Source organism: Rana temporaria, chromosome 3 (assembly GCF_905171775.1).
Source record: "Rana temporaria chromosome 3, aRanTem1.1, whole genome shotgun sequence".
NCBI lineage: Eukaryota > Metazoa > Chordata > Amphibia > Anura > Ranidae > Rana > Rana temporaria.
The window spans coordinates 211528556-211547218 of NC_053491.1; the positions used below are offsets into that span (position 1 = coordinate 211528556).

Sequence of the window (18663 nt, forward strand, 5' to 3'; positions counted from 1 at the left end):
GACGATGGCTGCATGGGGGCAGACGATGGCTGCATGGGGGGAGACGATGGCTGCATGGAGGGAGACGATGGCTGGATGGGGGGAGACGATGGCTGGATGGGGGGAGACGATGGCTGGATGGGGGCAGACGATGGCTGGATGGGGGGAGACGATGGCTGGATGGGGGGAGACGATGGCTGCATGGGGGGAGACGATGGCTGCATGGGGGGAGACGATGGCTGCATGGGGGGAGACGATGGCTGCATGGGGGGAGACGATGGCTGCATGGGGGGAGACGATGGCTGGATGGGGGGAGACGATGGCTGGATGGGGGGAGACGATGGCTGGATGGGGGGAGACGATGGCTGCATGGGGGGATACATGGCTGCATGGGGGGAGACGATGGCTGGATGGGGGGGGAGACATGGCTGCATGGGGGGGATACATGGCTGCATGGGGGGATACATGGTTGCATGGGGGGATACATGGCTGCATGGGGGGAGACATGGCTGCATGGGGGGAGACATGGCTGCATGGGGGGAGACATGGCTGGATGGGGGGAGACATGGCTGGATGGGAGGAGACATGAATGGATGGGGGGATACATGGCTGGATGGGGGGGATACATGGCTGGATGGGGGGGATACATGGCTGGATGGGGGGGAGACATGGCTGGATGGGGGGAGACAATGGCTGCATGGGGGGATACATGGCTGCATGGGGGGAGACATGGCAGGATGGGGGGAGACATGAATGGATGGGGGGATACATGGCTGGATGGGGGGGACACATGGCTGGATGGGGGGGATACATGGCTGGATGGGGGGGAGACATGGCTGGATGGGGGGGAGACATGGGTGGATGGGGGGGATACATGGCTGGATGGGGGGATACATGGCTGCATCTGTGGGGGGACATGGCTGCATCTGTGGGGGGACATGGCTGCATTTGGGGACACATTTAAAAAAAGTATCGGTATTCGGTATCGGCGAGTACTTGAAAAAAAGTATCGGTACTTGTACTCAGTCCTAAAAAAGTGGTATCGGGACAACCCTAGTTTGTGCAAAAGTTATAGCTTCTACAAAATAGGGGATAGTTTTATGGCATTTTTATTAATATTTTTTTTTTACTAGTAATGGCGGCGATCAGCGACATTTTTTCGGTACTGCGACATTATGGCGGACACTTCGGACACTTTTCACACATTTTTGGGACCATTGGCATTTTTATAGCGATCAGTGCTATAAAAATGCATTGATTAATATAAAAATGCCACTGGCAGGGAAGGGGTTAACACTAGGGGGCGGGGATGGAGTTAAGTATGTTCCCTGGGTGTGTTCTAACTGTAGGGGGGGTGGACTGACATGGGGAAATGACAGATCGCTGTTCATACATTTCTCCCCTTACATTTCTCCCCTTACAGGACCGGGAGCTCCTGGTTCTCACTCTGTAACGAGCGATCGCGGGTGCCCGGGGGTGTTCGCACCCACCGGGCACGCGCGTCGGGATCAGGGACGAGCGGGGCCCCTAGTGGCCGCTTTGCGAGGCGACGTAGAGCTGCGGGCTCTCGCGTAGAACTAAGAGACTGTGCACTTTGCAAAGTGCAGTTGCACTCAGAAGGTGAAGTTGCTCCAGAGCTTAGTAAATGTGGTAAAGCTTCACTTTGCAAAGAATACCCATTCAAGTGCAAGAAAAATGTTGTTTGTAGATTGAATGGTGGAAGTTAGCAGAGCTTCTGCTTATTTATTAAGCTCTGGAGCAACTGCTCTTGCAGAATGCAACTGCACTTCTGAACAATGCACAGTCTATTTGCCTTTGGTAAATCCACCCCTATGTTACCCATTAAAACCATGTTTGGAAATATAATTTGTCTGCCGTTTGATAGGATTACAGGTGGTTACTGAAAAAAATATGGACAGGCAGAAAGTAGACAGAGGAAAATATCTTTGGTTGACAACATGTATTGCACAAACAATTTCCATTACAATGAAACACAGTAATACTTATGGAAATTACATAACCCAACATGGAACTCTGGGGAACCACTGATATCTGATTAACTTTATTTTACTCTAAGGCCTTGTACACACGACCGAGGAACTCGTCGGGCGAAACACATCATTTTCCTCGTCGAGTTCCTTGTTAGGCTTGTCGAGGAACTCGACAAGCTTGCTTTGCGTACACACGTAACAGACAAAATCTCCTCGTTCTCAAACGTGGTGAAGTACAACATATACAACGGCAGGGGAAGTTCGATTCCACTGGCTAAACTCTTGGGGCTGCTTTTGCTAATCTCTTGCGTGTTAAATAAAAGTTTGGTAAGAGACGATTTGCACTTTTCAGTCTGTTACAGCTTTAAAAATGTGTTATGTCTATTACAAATGCTACTTTTACTCCCGTCTCATACTTTATTCTGAGCATGCGCGGGTTCCTTAGCATACACACGCTCGAGTTTCTCGTTGGAAACCAGCCCGACCAGGAACTCGACGAGCCAATTTGGGACTCCCGTCGAGGAAAAAGAGAACTTGCTCTCTTTTTGGCTCGTCGAGTTCCTCGACAGTTTCCTTGATGAAAAACGTACACACGACCAGTTTCCTCGGCAAAAAAGCTTTCCCACCAAGTTTCTTGATGGATTCTGCCGAGGAAACTGGTCGTGTGTATGAGACCTTAGGGGTAATTTGCATTTAGACATGAATATGAAGGGGGAATTGGATTTTATCAGAGTCAGGGTCATCATACATGTTGCAATCTGATCATACAACCTTTGTATACAGGCATACCCCACTGTGTAATGAACTGTAGATTTACTAAAACTATGTGACCTACCTAAACTATCGCATAAAACGGTATCCATTCAAGCATGCCCTTGCACTACATACAGATCCCTGATCCACAATGCTTTTAAGGCAGTTGGTAATCTTCACATAATACATTTAGTGAATATTCACTTTAGTCACAGCTGCCAGGAGTGGAGTATTAGTGATATTTGACCATCCTTTTATAGGGGGGGGGGGGGTCAAAGATGATGGTGAGTTGCTCTCTTTTGGTGGGATAGCACCAGGTGGCTTGTCACTGTCTGATTATTTGCACAGCAGTGGAGGAAAGACTGTTTTATTTGGATTTTCTGGCACTTTATAAATTCACTAATCTTTTTAACCGATGGTTGTGCCTACTAACGATCGGTTTTGACCTATCGGTTAGGAATGCATCAGTTAAATTTAAAGCAAGTTGGCTTTTTTTTAACCGATGGTTAAATAACCTATGGGCCCCACACACGATCGGTTTTGACCGATGAAAAAGGTCCATCAGACCGTTGTCCTCCGTTTAACCTATCGTGTGTACGAGGCCTGGTTGTCAAAGTTTAATTGAACAAACTGAAGTTAGGCCCCGTACACACGACCGAGTTTCTCGGCAGAATTCAGCCAGAAACTCGATCAGAGCTGGATTCTGCCGAGAAACTCGGTCGTGTGTACACTTTTCAGCGAGGAAGCCGACGAGGAACTCGTCGGGCCAAATAGAGAACATGTTCTCTATTCCCTCGTTGTTCAATGAGGAAAGTCGGCCCGCCGAGATCCTCGGCAGCTTCAACACTGAACTCGCCGAGGAACTCGATGTGTTTGGCACATCGAGTTCCTCGGACGTGTGTACGGGGGGCTTAGAAGCTGATTGGCTATCACGTACCATCCAGAACCCCACCAGATTCTGTGTGCAGCAGTTTTAGTAAATTTCCCTCTATGTTTTCAATAAAGACATGAACAAACTCACTTATGACTGTGTTAGTAGGTAAAGTAGATTTTTTTTTCTAATATTGTGCTTAGTTGAAAATCAGGCCACATGTTATCAACCATTCATGCAGAAATCCGCGTAATTCCAAAGGGTTTACAGACTTCCTTTGGCAACTGTATGTTCCTGCAAGTTTTATATTTAAGTAGCAAATTATAAACTGTGAAAGAAAAAGCACGTTACCTTCGGCTGGAGTGAAAACAGATATGTTGGCTCTGGGCCCAACACCTGCACTTGTTTCTCCACTGATATATGCATCGTAGGTTGTGAAAGGCGTAAGGTTAGTAAAAGTAAACTTTAGATCTTTTGTACTGTTGTCTAGAATTCGACCTGATGAAAAAGAGACATCAGATGGTAAGACAAAGGAAATGATTCACATAATCATCTTAATTAGTGTCATTCATTTTAGCTCACTATTTATCAGGGTCTTACAGCAGAAAATGACTTCCTAGTTCAATTGCCCATATCCTCAATGTAAAACATAAAAAAGGTCATTTAAGAAGACAAGCGTGTAATTTTCCTTTTGTTGTGATACCATCCCCAAATGTTTTTGTCATTCTTGGTAACTCGTGACTGAGCTTTCTGAATATGGAATAAGAAAACTATATCTTATACTGGGCTTAGGTACCAGTTGTGACAGATCAAAACTGTCTGTATAGGCCCATAACAGCCAAATAAAGTCCAACCTGGACAGAAAAAGGAAGCTGAAATTTGGTTGGTTGCTGTAGGGGATGCAGACAGCTAAAATGCAAAAAAAAAAAAAAAATCCAGAGCTTTTTAGTTTCAAATTGAAAGTACAAAAGTGTATCTAAATACAAATATTTAATTTATTAAAGCTTAAAGTCTCATACACACGATCGGACTTCAAACAAACTTTTCTGTGGATTTTTGTTTGAGGGGCGTTGCCCGTGAACTTGTATGCATACACACGGCAGGACTTTTTCAACAAACTTTCCCAAAATCCTGTGTTTTTTCAGCTCTTTTCTGCTCTTTACCGCCACCCTTTGGTCAACTTCTGCTATTGTTGGTTGATTTTAACATTGGTTCTGAGCATACATGTTTGTACTTTGGACTAAAGTCCGATGGATTTCTGTACACACGATAGGACTTTGCACCGTAGGACTTTTGTTGCCGAAAAGTTTGTCCGTTTGCAGAGCAAACTTTTGTCCGATGAAAACCAAAAAAGTTTGTCCGATGCAGTGTACACACGAACGGATTTTTTCGAAAACCTGCTCATTTTGAAGTTTGTTGTCAAAAAGTCCGACCGTGTGTATGGGGCTTACCAGTCCTTGGATGTGGCAACTGCATTCATTTTCTTGTTTTGTGGATTTTTTATTTTTTTACCTGGTGCCTATGCCAGTAGCATACTTCTTGTCCTGGTTTAACATGTGACAGCACTTACTTACTAGACTGTATCTATGGAGGAACCCCAGAACATCAAGTAATCATAACTATAAAATATTTCTCCATCTCCTTGTGGGTTATGGGGGTACCTCATCCTATATAATGTTTAGAAAAACGAACAGACATGATGGAGTAATGCGGTACCAGAGAGGAATTTGTGCACAAAATATTACTGAATATTTTTATTAACAAAAGTTAAGAAATGATTACATAAAATCAATAGATATATATTTGAACATAATAGAATTCAACAATCTGTTTCTGTAAATGTCAAGTAATTATAACTATAAAATATCTCTCCATCTCCTTGTCTCTATGACGTAGAAGAATGTGTTTTGTTTGTGATCTCGGGCAGGGCTGTTAGCAATGTTTGAAATCTTAGTGCACCATTGTCAGCTAACTGCAGGAATTTAGAAGCCCACAGCATTTTTGGCAGGATCAAGAGGTGTTTTGTGGCATCGAAAATATATGACAAAATACTTTCAATTGTATATGTTTAAAGGCTAAGTTCACCTTTTGGAACATTATAACATGGTCCGGCTCCTGCCACCAGTTCCCCTCAATCCCCCCCTCAGTGTGACAGTAGGCAGGAAATCTTCTCCCCAGACCCGCTGTCACTTTTTAAAAAGAGTTTGGCCATTGGGGCTCCACCCACACATATGCATCATTCATTCACAGTTTCCTGTGAATTAACCACTAAAGCCCCAGACCATTTTGCTGGTCAAAGACAAGGCCACTTTTTGCGTCGTGCGACGTGGCTCCCAAACAAAATTGACGTCCTTTTTTTCCCACAAATAGAGTTTTTTTTGGTGGTATTTGATCACCTCTGCGGTTTTTATTGTTTGCGCTATAAACAAAAATAGAGCGTCATTTTTGCTATAATAAATATCCCCCAAAAATATATCAAATTTTTTTTTCCTCAGTTATTCTTCTACATATTTTTGGTAAAAAAAATGCAATAAGCGTATATTGATTGGTTTGCGCAAAAGTTATAGCAGCTATAAAATAAGGGATAGAATTATGACATTTTTTATTATTATTATTTTTTTACTAGTAATGGTGGCGATCTGCAATTTTTATCGTGACTGCGACTTTATGGCGGACACTTTTAAAACATTTTTGGGACCAGTGTCATTTTTACAGCGACCAGTGCTATAAAAATGCACTGATTACTGTGAAAACGACACTGGCAGTAAAGGGGTTACCCACTAGGTGGCGCTGAAGGGGTTAAGTGTGCCTAGGGATGTGTTTTAACATAGGCTGTGTGTGACACTACAGTGATCACAGCTTCCGATTACAGGAAGCTGTGTACATTGTCCTGTCACTAGGAAGACAGGGGAAATACTTGTTTAGATAAGCATTTCCCCCTTCTTCCTCACCGTTACACGATCGCGGGTATGCCCGCGGACATCGAGTCCACAGGACCCGCGGTTGGAGTCATGGAGCCCCGCCGGGGGCACGTGCGTCCACAATGCCAGCTTCTAAAAAGGGGACGTATATATACGTCCTTCTACCTGTCCGTGCCATGCTGTCGACGTATATAGTCGTGTACTGGTCGGCAAACAGTTAATGAATTACAAGTACCATCAACCACAGTATCTGACGGCTTGTAGTTCTGAATGAACTGTGAGGGTGCTGGTGAGTGATCTATTAGTTTATTCACATGCCCTTAAGCTTTAAAACTGACAACCCGTATGGTGATACAGGCAGAAAGCTGTAGGGCTTGTCTGCAGAAGCCTGACACTACACTCCTGATCCACTGATCATGGGTGCAATGGTTTTCAGGCTCCCAAAGGAAAAAGTATAATAAATGCACATTTTTTTTTCTGCAAAAATATGTATATTTATTGCCAGCATGAATAGAGGGTTGTTTGACTGGTTCTAGGGACAACGAGTCACATATTCACATCCTCATTTTCAATTTAAATACAAAAAAGTGGGAAAATAATACTTTCCCATAAAAGTAAGAGGACTTTAACCACTTGATGCAGCATGGCTCGGCTATGTGAAACAACGTTATGATACATCGCTTCGCCCTCTGGCCACTAGGGGCGCGCGCGCCACTGGAGGCACGCGCACACGCCCGCTGCTCTCCCACGGAGCCGATGCGACTGGCTGGCGGGCGCGATGACCGCCAGGCACCCGCGATCGCTCATGACACAGCGAGAACTGGGATCTGTGTATGTAAACACACAGATCCTGGTTCTCTCACCGGAGAATTTATTGATTGTCTCTTCATACTTTGTATGACCAGTGATCTGTCATTTCCCCTAGTAAGTGCGATCCCCCCTTCAGTTAGAACATGCAGAGAGAACACAATTAACCCCTTGATTGTCCCCTAGTGTTAACCCCTTTCCTGCCAGTGACATTTTTACAGTAATCAGTGCATTTTTATAGCACTAATCGCTGTAAAATTGTCAATGGTCTCATAAATATGTCAAAAGTGTCCGATGTATCCGCCATAATATCGCTGTTGCTGTCCCGATAAAAAATCCCCTATTTTGTAGACACTATAACTTTTGTGCAAACCAATCAATATACTATTATGTAGAAGTAGAAGAATACATATCGGCCTAAACTTTTTTTTTTTTTAAATGGGATATTTATTATAGCAAAAGGTAAGATATTGTGTTTTTTTCAAAATTGTCGCTGTTCTTTTGTTTAAAGCGCAAAAATAAAAACCGCAGAGGTGATCAAATGCCACCAAAAGAAAGCTCTATTTGTGGGAAAAAAAGGGTGCAAATTTTGTCTGGGTACAGCAACGCAGGACCGCGCAATTGTCAGTTAAAACGACGCAGGGCTAAATTGTAAAAAGTGCTCTGGTCAGGAAGAGGGTAAAATCTTCCAGGGCTGAAGCGGTTAAAGGATGTGAAGTTGCCACTGAAGTAAGCGCACAAAAACAGATTATTCTTTTTTTTCCTTTTTTTTTCTTCACGTAGAGAGAAAAAAAAAGAGAAAAAAAAAAAAAACAGATTATTCTAAAACATAATTTTATTTGTACAAAAATCCATAAAAACACATCATAGAATATGGTGAATAATGCTGTGAACAACATATGGCAAATTGCCAACGATGATACTTAGATCCAATAAAACTTGAAGAGTTCTGGTGCATGGAGTATACTGACGCGTTTTGCAGAGCTAAAATTTTGCTTCCTCAAGGCGACTCTACATGCATCTAGATTTATCCATCAAATTACAAAGAAACAGCATTATAGTCACAGTTGCAAAGATTTTCAACTTATTTTTAATAGGGCTGTTACTGACTAATTTTGATTAATTATAGCGCACATAAATTTTTCAGATCACCACCATATATAGTCCCCACTGTAATATCCACAGACATCTCCCTCACTGTAACATCCACAGACATCTCCCCCACTGTAATATCCACAGACATCTCCCCCACTCTAATATCCACAATCACACCTACCCCACTGTAATATCCACCATCACCCCTACCCAGAGCTTTTTTTCTCAGAAAATAGGTGCAGGAACTCAACCACGACCCGTTCAGATTTCACAAACAGTAGAAGGGTCTTAAAGGGGCATTAAATACCAGAATTGCATTACATACAGAGTACAGAGTTCAGGGGGATTACAAAGCTGTCACTTCTGTGTTTACAAGTGATTGTGGTGAGCAGGCACCAAAGGGTCTGAGCCAGAGGTGGTGGAACTGAGTTCCCCCAAGTTCCCCCTGAAAAAAAGCCCTGCCCCTACCTCACTGAAATATCCACAGACATCTCCCCCATTGTAATATCCACAGACATCTCCCCACTGTAATATCCACAGACATCTCCCCCACTGTAATATCCACAGACATCTCCCCCACTGTAATATCCACAGACATCTCCCCCACTGTAATATCCACAGACATCTCCCCCACTGTAATATCCACAGACATCTCCCCCACTGTAATATCCACAGACATCTCCCCACTGTAATATCCACAGACATCTCCCCATTGTAATATCCACAGACATCTCCCCCACTGTAATATCCACAGACATCTCCCCACTGTAATATCCACAGACATCTCCCCACTGTAATATCCACAGACATCTCCCCACTGTAATATCCACAGACATCTCCCCCACTGTAATATCCACAGACATCTCCCCACTGTAATATCCACAGACATCTCCCCCACTGTAATATCCACAGACATCTCCCCCACTGTAATATCCACAGACATCTCCCCACTGTAATATCTACAGACATCTCCCCATTGTAATATCCACAGACATCTCCCCACTGTAATATCCACAATCTCCTCACTGTAATATCCACAGACATCTCCCCCACTGTAATATCCCCACTGTAATTCACAGACATCTCCCCACTGTAATATCCACAATCACCCCCACTGTAATATCCACAATCACCCCCACTGTAGTATCCACAATCACCCCCACTGTAATATCCACAGACATCTCCCCCACTGTAATATCCACAGACATCTCCCCACTGTAATATGGTCCACATCTCCCCCACTGTATAGGAAGATTAGTGCTTGCTTAGTCTTACCAGAGAAGCCGGCCGAACACGAACAGTTGAGGTGCACGTCAGTGCGCTGCTCTAGGCTCACCTAGGCCGCTGCCGGGTGGATCAAGATAGCCACCGCTCCGGGAGCTAGGCCGAAGCCGCTGCCTTTCCTATGGCCGAGGCAGCAGCGGAGCTCCGCTTATTACGTGGTGTGCCGATCCGCATATGGTGACCCGTTTGGATCACGGATCATTTACGATCCATTGCACCACTAGTACCAATCAAAAGAATTTTGATCAATCAAAAAAATGTACGATTTTTTGAGGAATTAATCTTTAATTTCCACAGCCCTAATTTTTAACATTTCTCAAAAGCAGATATAGCAACATTAGTGCTCACCAATTACAGAACATCAACTGTATATAGCTTCTAGGATAGCAAGGGGAACAGCGCATCACCCAAATAAACGGTCAGCAGCTGCTAGCCTAATCTGGTAGACAAGGGATCACATCCAAGGCGGAAAAGGGTAGGCATCAAAGGATTTTTCCTCTTGCGATGCTAGAATCTAAATACATTTGATGTTCTGTAATTGGTGAGCACTAATGTTGCTATATCTGAGAAATGTTAAAAATAAGTTGACAATCTTTGTAACTGTGACTATAATGCTGTTTTGTGTAATTTTATGGATAAATCCAGTTGCCTTGAAGAAACAGAGCCCTGCGAAACATGTCGGGTGCTCCATGCAACAGAACTCTTCAAGTTTTATTGTATCCAAGTATCATCGTTGACAGCTTGCCATATGTTGTTCACAGTATTATTCACCATAGATGTGTTTATGGATTTTTGGACAAATAAAATTATATTTTAGATTAATCAGTTTTCTTGTGCTTACCTCAATGGCAACATCACATCCTTTAAAAGTCCTCTTGCTTTTATGGCAAAGTATTATTTTCCCACTTTTTTGTATGTACATTTAATATTTTTTCTGGAAAGGTGAACTTCCTTCTTTCAACCCCACTTGCGGCCAAGGAAAAGGTTAAAAGCTGCCACAAAGCGCCGCTGCCAAAGCAATTTACAGGCGCTTCAGCAGCGCTGCCCATTGATTTCAATGGCAGGGGCGGTGGAGGAGCACTGTATACAGCGCTCCTCCACTCCCCCAAATATGCTGCTTGCAGTGTTTTTTTTTTTCGGTCCTGCAAGCACACTGCGCCCCAGTGTAAAAGCACTTGCTCTTTCACACTGGGGCTGCAGGGAAGGCGTTTTTCAGGCACTAATATTAGCCCAAAAGCGCCTGAAAAATGCTGCAGCGTAAGAGGGGTCTAAGTGCAGGATCTGGGTGACTGTTGCAGCTGTTAGCCCTTGTGCACTAATACTAAGACGGTGACCCGTTTTACACTAAGGCGCTTTTTAGGCTGTTTCCCATTAAAACTGTGAAAACTGTTTCCTATTAATTTCAATGGATGCTTTCACACTGTGGCGATGTGCTGGCGGGGCGGTGAAAAAAGTCCCGTAAGCATCATCTTTGGAGCATGTTTGGAGCGCTTAGGGCACTTTCACACTAAGGCGCAGGGGCGTTTTCTTTTGTTTTGTTTTTTACATGGCTTGAAGTGTCTTATACAAGTTTGTTCAGCAATACATATAAAAAAAGGCAATCCTTAGACTGTTTATTGAGACAGAAGAGTAAATGTTGCTGTGTTCCTGGCTGCCACTGCACTAGTTCAGAAAGGAACCTGTGGTAAATCAGTGGGTCCTTTCATGGGTGAGCGCTACACAATTATAAGGTTATATACACACACAGGGCTTTTTTTCAGCAGGAACACGGTGGAACGCAGTTTCATGCACCTTCAGAACTGAATATATACTGTATGTATAATGGCAAGGGGTGCTGGGGTGTGCTGGAGGGTAAATTGATGTTGGCAACTTGGGGATCTATTGTTGCTGTAGGGCAACGGCCATCAACTCCTGTCCTCAGGGCCAGTGAATTTACAATAACATAGATTCATGCATTGCATGAATCTATGTTATTGTTGCCGGCCGCTGCTGCTACTATTCAGATGGCCGGACGGTGAGCGCCGGCCACCTGAATAACGGCAGTTGGTTGGCTGTGCGGAAGTGCCAATCAGAGCCAGCGGCTCTACTAGGCTTTCTGAGTACAGCCCTCAGCCTTCCGGATGCTTATCCAAGGGACGTACAGGGGGTGCGTTCCTTGGATAAGACTGACAGGCGTCTCAGCCAATCAGGTTCACCGGTTCTGGTTACCGGTAACCTGACTGGCTGAAGCGTCATCGAGGGTGGGAGAAGACATCGAGGGACGTAGAAGGAGGATGGCTGACCCCCAGAAAGGTAAGTGCCGGGCGGGGGGGGGGGGGAAGGGGCATTTTACAGGGCACAACGGCGACAATGGGCACAGTGGCGACAATTGGCACAGTGGCGACAATTAAAGGGCACAGTGACATCAATGGGCACAGGGGCGACAATGGGCACAGCGGGGACAATTAAAGGGCACAGTGGCATCAATTGACACAGTGGTGACAATTAAAGGGCAAAGTGGTGACAACTGGCACAGTGGTGACAATTGATGGCACAGTGGCTGTGTTTAAATCATTGCACAGTGGCTGCGTTTGATGGCATGGCACAGTGGTGACAATTGATGGCACAGTGGCTGTGTTTGATGGCATGGCATAGTGACTGCGTTTGATGGCATGGCACAGTGGTGACAATTGATGGCACAGTGGCTGCGTTTGATGGCATGGCACAGTGGCTACTTGGGAATCTATTGTTGCTGAAGGGGATCTATTTTTGCAGGGGGGGGGTCTATTGTTACTGGGTAGGTCTATCGTTGCTGGTGGGGGATGTAATGTATCTGGAGTTGGGTCTCATGTTGCAGGGGAGTCAATCATTGCTGGAGATCTACTGTTGAGGGAGGGGTCTAATGTTGCTGGCTGCTGGAGGGTCTATTGATGCTGGCTGTTGGGAGTCCATTGTTGCTGGAGGGCATCTATTGTTGCTGGATCTATTTTACTGCCTTTCTTGTTATTATTAACAAATTCCATACAGAATACTTTACACCACAAAATTATACTTGGTTCTGTATTCTCTAAAAGGAGTGGTACTGGGAGGTGGGTAAGGAGCGGACTTCGGAATGAAGGAGTTCCTGCACCTATTTTCTGAGAAAAAAAGCCCTGTATACACACTTATGCCTCGTACACACGACCGGTTTTCCCGACAGGGGAAACTGTGAGGAGAGCTTTTGGCCAGGAATCCCAGCCATGTGTATGCTCCTCGCAGTTTTTCCGACAGGAAAACTGCCCAAAAACCGCCGGACAAAAAATGAGAACCAGCTCTCTTTTTTTCCACCGGGAAAACCAACGGACTTTTTCCTGTCTGGAAACCTGCCCGTGTGTAGGGGGAATGAGTGCCCGAGCAGATTCTTGGCTTTCCCCTCAGGATTTCCGACGGAAACTTTTCCCGTCGGAAATCCCGCACATGTTTACAGGGCATTACAGTATTACATTGACACTTAGGTTACAGATAATGTCCATTATGTAAAAAATTACTGTACACCATGCTGTTGGATAGGACTCTCTATAATCTGTTCTTACCTAGTAAAACTTTACTGAAATAGGCTTTATAGATTAATATTTCCGATATGCTAAACTGTATCAAAATCCACATTTACATGTGATGATACAATATCTGTATTTGGATACAACCAATTGCAAAAAAAATAGAAAGAGCCCACATAATTAAAACGAAAAAATAGCTAAAGGTATTGTTAGTACAACAAAATAATGACCTCCACGTACCAGATGGACCATACAGTTCAACCCTGTAGCTAAATTTTCCTGTCACAATGGTTGGCGCATCCCATGTCACAGAGAATGACCTTGTAGTAATATTGCCTTTAATCAGATTCTGAGGGGGGTCTTCTGGCACTAGGAAATAAAAACAGAACACAATATATACTTAGAAGAAGAAAATATATTATTTGGCTGGCAATACAAATATTTCTAGGTGACCTAGGCGGGATTTCAGTTGTGGTTCAGTTAAATGCTTGACTGGCTTCCAATTGAATTGATTGTAAAGTCTCAAGGTTTTTCACCGTAATGCATTCTATGCAAAAACCTTCTTTTCTGCAGCTCTCCTCCAGAGCCCCGTTTTTTCTTACCTAAGCCCATCCGATCGAGGGATATGCACAAGCCTAGCGGCTCCCATTGCTGTGTCTCTCCTCATTCGACAGATTGATAGCAGCAGGAGCCATTAGCTGTCAATCAAATCCAGTGACATGGGAGCAGGGGGCAAGGCTGAGTCCCGCTGTTTGTGTCAGTGGACGCAGCAGCGGGGCTCGGGAGCGAGTTCGCATGGTTGCCCCCCTGGAAAGTTGCTTTCCGTGGGGTCACCCGATAAAGGGGAGGAGCCAAGAGCACCAGCGTGGCACCCCAAAAGAGGAAAATCGGGGTTGCTCTGTGAAAAACCGTTGCACAGAACAGGTAAGTATGACAGGTTTGTTATTTTCATTAACAAAAAAAGGCAAACCTTTACAATCACTTTAAATTTGCGACAAAGGTACAAATACAAAAATGAAATAAAAGAACAAAAACACACAAAAAAGTAACTTTGAAGTCTGTTTAAGAGCTTTTTCACACAGTATCACATTTTATAAGGAGTACCATAACCCGTTTTATAACACGTGTTACCACAACGCATGGTTATGCACTGTCAACACACATATATAGTGCATAGCGACTTACCGATGTTATATAAGCTCTATATGTTGCACTGCCCTGTGCTGAAAAAAATGATGTGGTCAGCATTGACAACCCATTAATTTTGAACTGGCTACAAAACGCAATTGGCTTCAGTGTCAGGGCCAGATGTAGCCTGTCAGATCTGCAGCTGCAGTAAAAAAAAGTTGGGGGGGAGGGGCATACTCCTAAAGAAAATGTATACTCCCAAGCTATCTTTTTTTTTCTGGCTATCTAGCTCTCCCTGCTGGGACTGGCTGTGTATGAGACACTGACAGTCGGTCACTCCATGTGACACATATGTCATAGGGGACCAGAATTCCTGTTCACTCATTGGGCTTCTGCCACAACCTGGAAGTGCAGAGGCAGTGCAGGAATAGAATTGGTACTTCCCTCTTTCTTTATGTGACTCCAACGAAGAACTGATGTATTAGGTCAGCATTTATTAACCTGTTTTTATTTACAGCAATCTTTAAAAAGTATAAAAAACGCGAGGCAGCCTATTTCCCAACTGTATTTGTTGGACTAAGGGAAACTGTATTTAGCACTGGATAATGATGTCACCCTCTTTTTGGGGGAGTCCCACCTTCACATTAGAACCCTTGCCTTCAAATCAGAGCCCCCCCATTACACCAAAGTCCACCTTTACATCAGAGTTCCTTAATTACATCAAAGTCCACTATTACATCAGAGTTCTCCCTTTATATTAGTATCCCCCAGTTACCTTAGATTCCACCCTTTACATCGGAGTTCCCCTTTCACATCAGCGTCCCCCCACTTCAAATCAAAGACCCCTAATAAATTAGACTTAGCCCTCTACACACCAGCGTCCCCCATCATATCTGAGTCCTCATTCATATTAGAGCCCCCGCTTCACATTACAACCCCCTCCATACAGCAGAGTCCCACCCTCATATTAGCATCTCCCCTAAAAATCAGAGCCAACCTCCTCATATTAGAAACTCCTTCACATCAGAGTCCCTAATCACATCTGAGGCAGCCCCCTTCACATCAGAGTCCCCCTCTTGAAATCAGAGCCCTCCCTTCCTATTAGTATCTCTCCTACACAATAGAATCCCCCCCCATCATATTAGAGGCAGCCCCATCTCATTAGAGCCCCCCTTCACAAAAGTCCTCAGTTCCATCTTTAGAAATAGAGTCCTACCTTCAAATCTGACTGTGGCATCATGGCAGAGGGTGGGAGGCAGAGAAGGTTTGGACAGAAGCAGGACGTCGGGATCAACATCATTGCTATGGTGCAGGTGAGCCTGAGTTGGCCCCCTGCAACATGGAAACAAACAATGTGGTGCAGCAGATAGGGGCAGAGCCCCTCACTGATAGCACTGGTCCTGGAGGAGGGGGGTGCAACCGAAATCTGAGGTTCCGCAACCAACCCCATCACTCCCTTAGATCTGGCCCTGCTTCTCAGTGTATTTTTTTTACGCATGTTTTGCAGCACACACTGTATTATGATGTGAAAGGGCCATAAATGTTAGTAAAATGGAAATTACACATAGACTCCATTTTCTCCAGTATGGTCTTTACACCTAGCCTTACTTTGTTACAGATTAGGCTGTCTTTATACATTTTGGCAGCAGCGCAAAACGTTTTTTTTTTTTACATTAACCATACGAAAAAACTTTCTTAAAAAGCACAAGCCGATTGAAAGCAGTGACCCGCACTACATTGCATTCCTATAACTCATATGTTCTACTCTTTCAATGAGATACACATTAAACTGATAACATTAAACCTGACAAGTTAAGAGTAAATGATGAAGTACTTGTTCACAATTTAATCTTGACAATTTGAACAAACATCAGAAGCTCTTTCCTTCTGGCACTTAAACTTGTTTTGACTTTGAGGGACTTATTCTCTATGCCAAATGCTTTCTATGTTATGCTTTTAAATGAACACGTGCTTTGCTTATGCAGGGTAAAGCAACAGATTAATTTTTAAAGTGGCCCCTGCAGCTTCTTATAATGAACTTCCCTTCATTCTTCAGCAACTTAATGGAGAAGTATGGGTTTTAAAAAAAAAATCATACTCACCCTCAATGCTGCAGCTGCCCCATGTTGGCTCTAATGCCCCGTACACACGATCGGGATTCCCGGGCCGTAAAAAGTCCGCCCGGAATCCCAGGGGGAAAACCGAAAATCTGCCCCGTCACTCTGCCCGTGTACTCACCAGAGGTTTTCCCGTCTGGAAAACTGCGGTGAGAGCTTCGGCCGGGAATCCCGGCCGTGTGTATGCTCCACCACAGTGTTTCCAATAGGGAAACTGCCGGGAAAAAGACCGCCGGGAATCGCGGAAGGAAAAAAAGAGAACATGTTCTAATTTTTCCTGCCGTGATTCCCGGCGGTTTTCCTGTTGGGAAAACAGCCATGGAGCATGCACAGGGCCAGTTTTCCCTGTCATGGCAGTTTTCCCAAAGGGAAAACTGGTTGTGTGTACGAGGCATAAGACTGAGAACAGAGTGATCACATGACCACTGATTGCTCAGAGAGGAGAGCAGTGACTATGAGTCACTGCCCTCCACTCTATTCCTGCATTGTTCACTGGCATGCCTGGGCTGGAGGGGGGATGATTCAGCTGGCTCCAGCTCTCAGATACACACTGAGAGTTGGAACCAGTTGTCAATCAGGCAGCTGGGTGGGTCCTGATAGTATTGTCAGGATGCTTCCAACGCCTGATGCAGCTTTGTTCCTTCAGCTTATAGCTGACAGTAGATGTCTATAAACTGACTCTGGATCACAGCAGAGCAAAAGTAAGTGTACTCTTGTGACCCACAAGAAAAGGAGTAAGGAGAGCAACTCTGTGTAAGTTCCATGTTGCCCAAGTCGGAGGTTACTCTCTTCCCCCATATGATGCTGCTAATATTTAAGCAACTAATTGCCAAGTGCCAGCACTGTTGTCAAGTCAAATGAAATGATTTTCTTTAACAGAGTAAGGGAAGGTTATGCCCCTGTTGCAAATATCCCTCCCATCCTGTCAGGCGAAACCTTTGTAGGCAGTACAGGAAATAAGGGTACATCTCTGCAAATGGCATGGCATGTTCTCTTAACATCAACCTCAGAAACCTGCCTCCCAAAGTAGTCCCAATATCATAGTGGTGTGACTGATGCAGAGAAACCTTACACTCACTTAACACAAATTGTAAGGAAGTATACTGTCACCCCTTGTCACAGGAAGGACAATCTAAATTTCATACCCAACATATATGGTACTATGCCAGGGACTGTTAGGATATATAAACATCTGGCATGGCATTAACATATACTGGAGAGCTGAGAAAACTATGTAGATTGTTCTTTACTGAAGGCATCACAGTAAAGAAGTCTTCTTAGATAACATGTGACCCAGTCAGATCCTGACAAACATATAGCATTTTAATTTGTACATATCATTTTTATTATTATTATTACTTGTTTATTATTCATGAGCTAAAATAGACTCAACATGCTTTCCTATCCCTGCCCACATCATTGCCTCACCAGCATAGCAGAGTCAGGTGAGTGTTTTTTTCTTAGCTTACAGAGGAACCTGTGACTCCTCTAAGCAGCTCCTATGTGACCTTCCCTGCTCTGTTCTACAGCTAGAAGCATCCACAAACATTCAATTTTGGCTACAAATCAGGAAAATTTCATAAGCAGAAGCATCTTTTTTAGGGTTTCTTTTTCTTTACCCCATTGCCCTAGGAACAAAATCATGGGTACATTATGGTAAATATGAACCTGAAATTTTTTCATAGTTTAAGTACATAGGTTTGGGCAGGAGATAACCAATTTTGTATACAGAACTGAAACAAATATAATGTTATAAACAGTATATGTTTTTTACTCACCTGATTCTGGTGTCCTGACAATTGTACTGTCAATATAGCCAGGTTCAATAGTAAAAGCAGAAACTTCAAATAGGTATGTTGTGTATGGTCTGAGCTGGCCTACAATATATGTGATTGGTTCATTCCAAATGGCATTAAAGGTCCTAGAAGTTATTGCTCGTGATACAAACGAGGCAGTGGTTGTAGAGAGACCTCTGGTTGAGGAAGCACTAGTTGTGCGCCATAAAAATGATTCACTTTTATCCTAAAAAGAAAATGAACACTTTACATTACAGCAAAAATATGCCTGGTTACTGTAAATTGAATCACATTCTGGTTTCTTAACCTCCCTGGCGGTATGATTCTTTCAGAAAAAACATGCTGAAAGCGGTACCATTATTTGGAAGGAAATTTGGCGTTTTATATTGTAGGCCTGTAATTCTTA

At 44.0% G+C, this 18663-nt stretch overlaps 1 protein-coding gene across 1 annotated transcript in view; it reads right to left on the reverse strand.

The window, feature by feature from the left end:
• Positions 1-18663, reverse strand: part of PTPRQ (protein tyrosine phosphatase receptor type Q) — a 326169-nt gene that overhangs the window by 258151 nt on the left and 49355 nt on the right. The window contains exons 7-9 of the mRNA XM_040341603.1: positions 18240-18483; positions 13457-13585; positions 3946-4092 (exon numbers count right to left, since the gene is read on the reverse strand). Of these exons, the coding sequence (XP_040197537.1) occupies positions 3946-4092; positions 13457-13585; positions 18240-18483 (520 nt within the window). The remainder of the gene's footprint in view (positions 1-3945; positions 4093-13456; positions 13586-18239; positions 18484-18663) is intronic.